Consider the following 2,904-nt stretch of genomic DNA (forward strand, 5'->3'; position numbering starts at 1 on the left):
TTCGGGGTCGCCGAGGAGCACGAGCCGCTCGCCCGGGACGTCCCCCGCGAGCGACCGCCGGAAGACGAGGCGCCGCGGCGACCGGCCGTCGTCCTGCGCCCGGAGCAGCTCGCCGACGGACTGGAGCCGCGCGTCTTCGCCCTTGGCGCAGCACCCCTTGGCGCCGGGGCGCGCGGGCAGCCCGTTGACGGACGCGAAGGCGTCGCCCACGTCGACGCCGGCGGCGCGCAGCACCGGGTTGGCGACTTCGTGGACGAAGACGCCGCCCTTCGGCGCTACGTACTTGAACATGGCGTCGCCCGGCGCGACGTCGCAGGTGATGGTCCCGTCGCGGTCCATGGGCGCCTGGGCCATGGGCGGCGGCGGCGCCGGGCGCTCGACGACCACGACGAGCGGACCCGCCGGCGCCGCGGCGAGCGCGGCCGCCGCGTCCTCTTGGCCCGAGACCGGCAGTCCGTTCACGCTCACGACGCGGTCGTGGAGGCGCAGCCCCGCGGCCGCGCCGAGGCCGCCGGCGCGGACCTGGTGCACGAGCGGCGGACTGCCGACCAGCGAGACGCCGACCTTGGCGTCGGCCGCCGGCTTTTTCAGGGTGATCTCGAGGCTGCCCTGCTCGCCCACGAGCGTGGCCTGGACCAGGGGCTGCCCGGCCGCGTCCTCCGGCGCGACCGACGCCATGCTTACAGCGTTCTAGGATCCGGAAGCCAGCAGTCAACGCTGCTAGGCTAGGAGAGGTTAATAGCTAGAGGGGCTGCCCGGCCGCGTCCTCCGGCGCGACCGACGCCATGCTTACAGCGTTCTAGTATCGTAGCCACTTTACAACGCTGCACTGTGGAGATGGTGCCGCATCACCTCCGTCCTTGACGCCAAGCACTGTCGATCGGCGTCACAGCTCGAACGCGCCGCCAAGTGCATGCACCTTGGCAGCAGCGCGGTACTCGTCCTCCTCCTCGCCCTCTTCCCGAGCTGCGCGCCGCTGAGCATGGGTCCGAAAGCGAAAGCGCCGGCGCCGAAGAAACCCGCGGCGACCATCGCCGAGGTCGTGGCGCACCTCGAGCTCCTGGGCCACAAGGACGCGGCGGCGGAGGTGCTCGACAAGTTCGGCGAGGGCGCCGTGGCGACGTCGCCCTGGGCGGCGGCCGCGGGGAGCGACGGGAAGCTGGCGGTGGAGACGCGGCTCGTGCAGGGCCACGCGCCGTCGCCGGACCCCTACGGCGCCGCGAACATGCCCATCTACCAGACGGCGACGTTCGCGCAGGCGTCGGCGACGGAGTTCGGCGACTTCGACTACACGCGGAGCGGCAACCCGACGCGGAGCGCCCTGCAGAGCGGCGTCGCCGACGCCGAGGGCTGCGCGCACTGCCTCGCGTTCAGTACGGGCATGGCGGCGCTGAGCGCCGTGACGCGGCTCTGCAAAGCCGGCGACGAGGTGCTGCTGAGCGACGACTCCTACGGCGGCACCTACCGCCTGCTGGCGCAGACGTGCAAGGACGCGGGCGTCGCCGTCAAGTACGTCGCCATGGACGGCCCCGAGGGCCCCGGCAAGCTCGAGGCCGCGATGACGGAGAAAGTCTCGCTGGTCATGGTCGAGTCGCCGACGAACCCCATGCAGCGCGTCTGCGACCTGCGGGGTCTGGCGAAGGTCGCCCACGCGCACGGCGCCCTGTTGGAGGTCGACAACACGCTCATGTCGCCGCTCCTCCAGAAGCCCCTGCAGCTCGGCGCGGATATAGTCGTGCACTCGGCGACGAAGTTCGTCGCGGGCCACAGCGACACCATGGCCGGCGTCGTCTGCGTCGACGACGACGCGCTCGCGAAGCGGCTCTACTTCGCGCAGAACGCCGAGGGCACGGGCCTCGCGCCCTTCGACTGCTGGCTCGCGCTCCGCGGTCTGAAGACGATGGCGCTCCGGGTCCACAAGGCCCAGGCCAACGCCGTCAAGCTCGCGGCCTACTTCCAGAGCCAGCCCAAGGTCACCAAGGTCTACTACGCCACGCTGGAGGGCCACCCGGACAAGGAGCTCCACGCGACGCAGGCGACCGGCGGCGGCTGCGTCGTCTGCTTCACGACGGGGTCGACGGACCTGAGCAAGCACGTCGTCTCGAAGACGCAGCTCTTCAACATCACCGTGTCCTTCGGGTCCGTGCACAGCCTCATCTCCTGCCCCTGCGACATGAGCCACGCGTCCATCCCCGCGGAGGTCCGCGCGTCGCGCGAGTTCCCCGAGGACATCGTCCGCGTCTGCGTCGGCATCGAGGACGCCGACGACCTCATCGCCGACCTCGACCAGGCCTTCGCGTCCTACCGCGGCAAGTCCTGGTTCTCCTAGGACGCGACTCGCCCCGCCGCGCGCCTTGCCATCGCCCGCGCGCTCCTCTTCCCAGGAGTCCGCGGCCGCCGCCGCCCCCTTCTTAGAACGTCGCGCCGCCGTCCGCGGCCCACACCCGGAGCTTCGGGTCGTCGAACTCGGCGACGACGGCCGCCTCCCAGGCCGCGGCCGTCTCCGGCGAGATGGTCTCCGCGCTCACGTCGCGCGGGTTGATGAAGGAGCCCGGCTCCATGACCTTGCCGACGTGGGGCGCCATGGGGAGCACGTAGTCGAAGACGGACGCGTGCGCCTTCATGTGGTCCTTGGAGCACGTCGCCGCGACGGCCGCCTCTTCCGCGCCCGTGAGCGACACGCCGTAGAACGCCGCGAGCGTCGCGATGAGCGTCCCGTGGTCCTTGACGGCGTCGCTGTAGTGCATGAGGAGCACGTTCGGCTCGTCCTTCAAAGCCCACCAGGCCTTGACGTAGGGGAAGTAGAGGCTGTAGATGTTGCCGCCGGGCAGCAGGTCCTTGACGCAGTCCTCGACGGACGGGTAGTGGGGCGGGAACGAGCCCCAGTCGCTCTGGAAGGCGCTG

The 2,904-nt window shown here is 71.2% G+C and overlaps 1 protein-coding gene across 1 annotated transcript in view; it reads left to right on the forward strand.

Annotated features, from left to right (window-relative positions):
* Positions 1-2,329, forward strand: part of CBL (hypothetical protein) — a gene marked incomplete at both ends in the record, with an annotated part of 7,833 nt that extends 5,504 nt beyond the window's left edge. Inside the window, one exon of the mRNA XM_009034211.1 lies at positions 1,172-2,329. Within this exon, the coding sequence (XP_009032459.1) occupies positions 1,172-2,329 (1,158 nt within the window). The remainder of the gene's footprint in view (positions 1-1,171) is intronic.
* Positions 2,330-2,904: the final 575 nt, after the last annotated feature.

The sequence above is a fragment of the Aureococcus anophagefferens genome (assembly GCF_000186865.1).
Source record: "Aureococcus anophagefferens unplaced genomic scaffold AURANscaffold_1, whole genome shotgun sequence".
Lineage (NCBI taxonomy): Eukaryota > Pelagophyceae > Pelagomonadales > Pelagomonadaceae > Aureococcus > Aureococcus anophagefferens.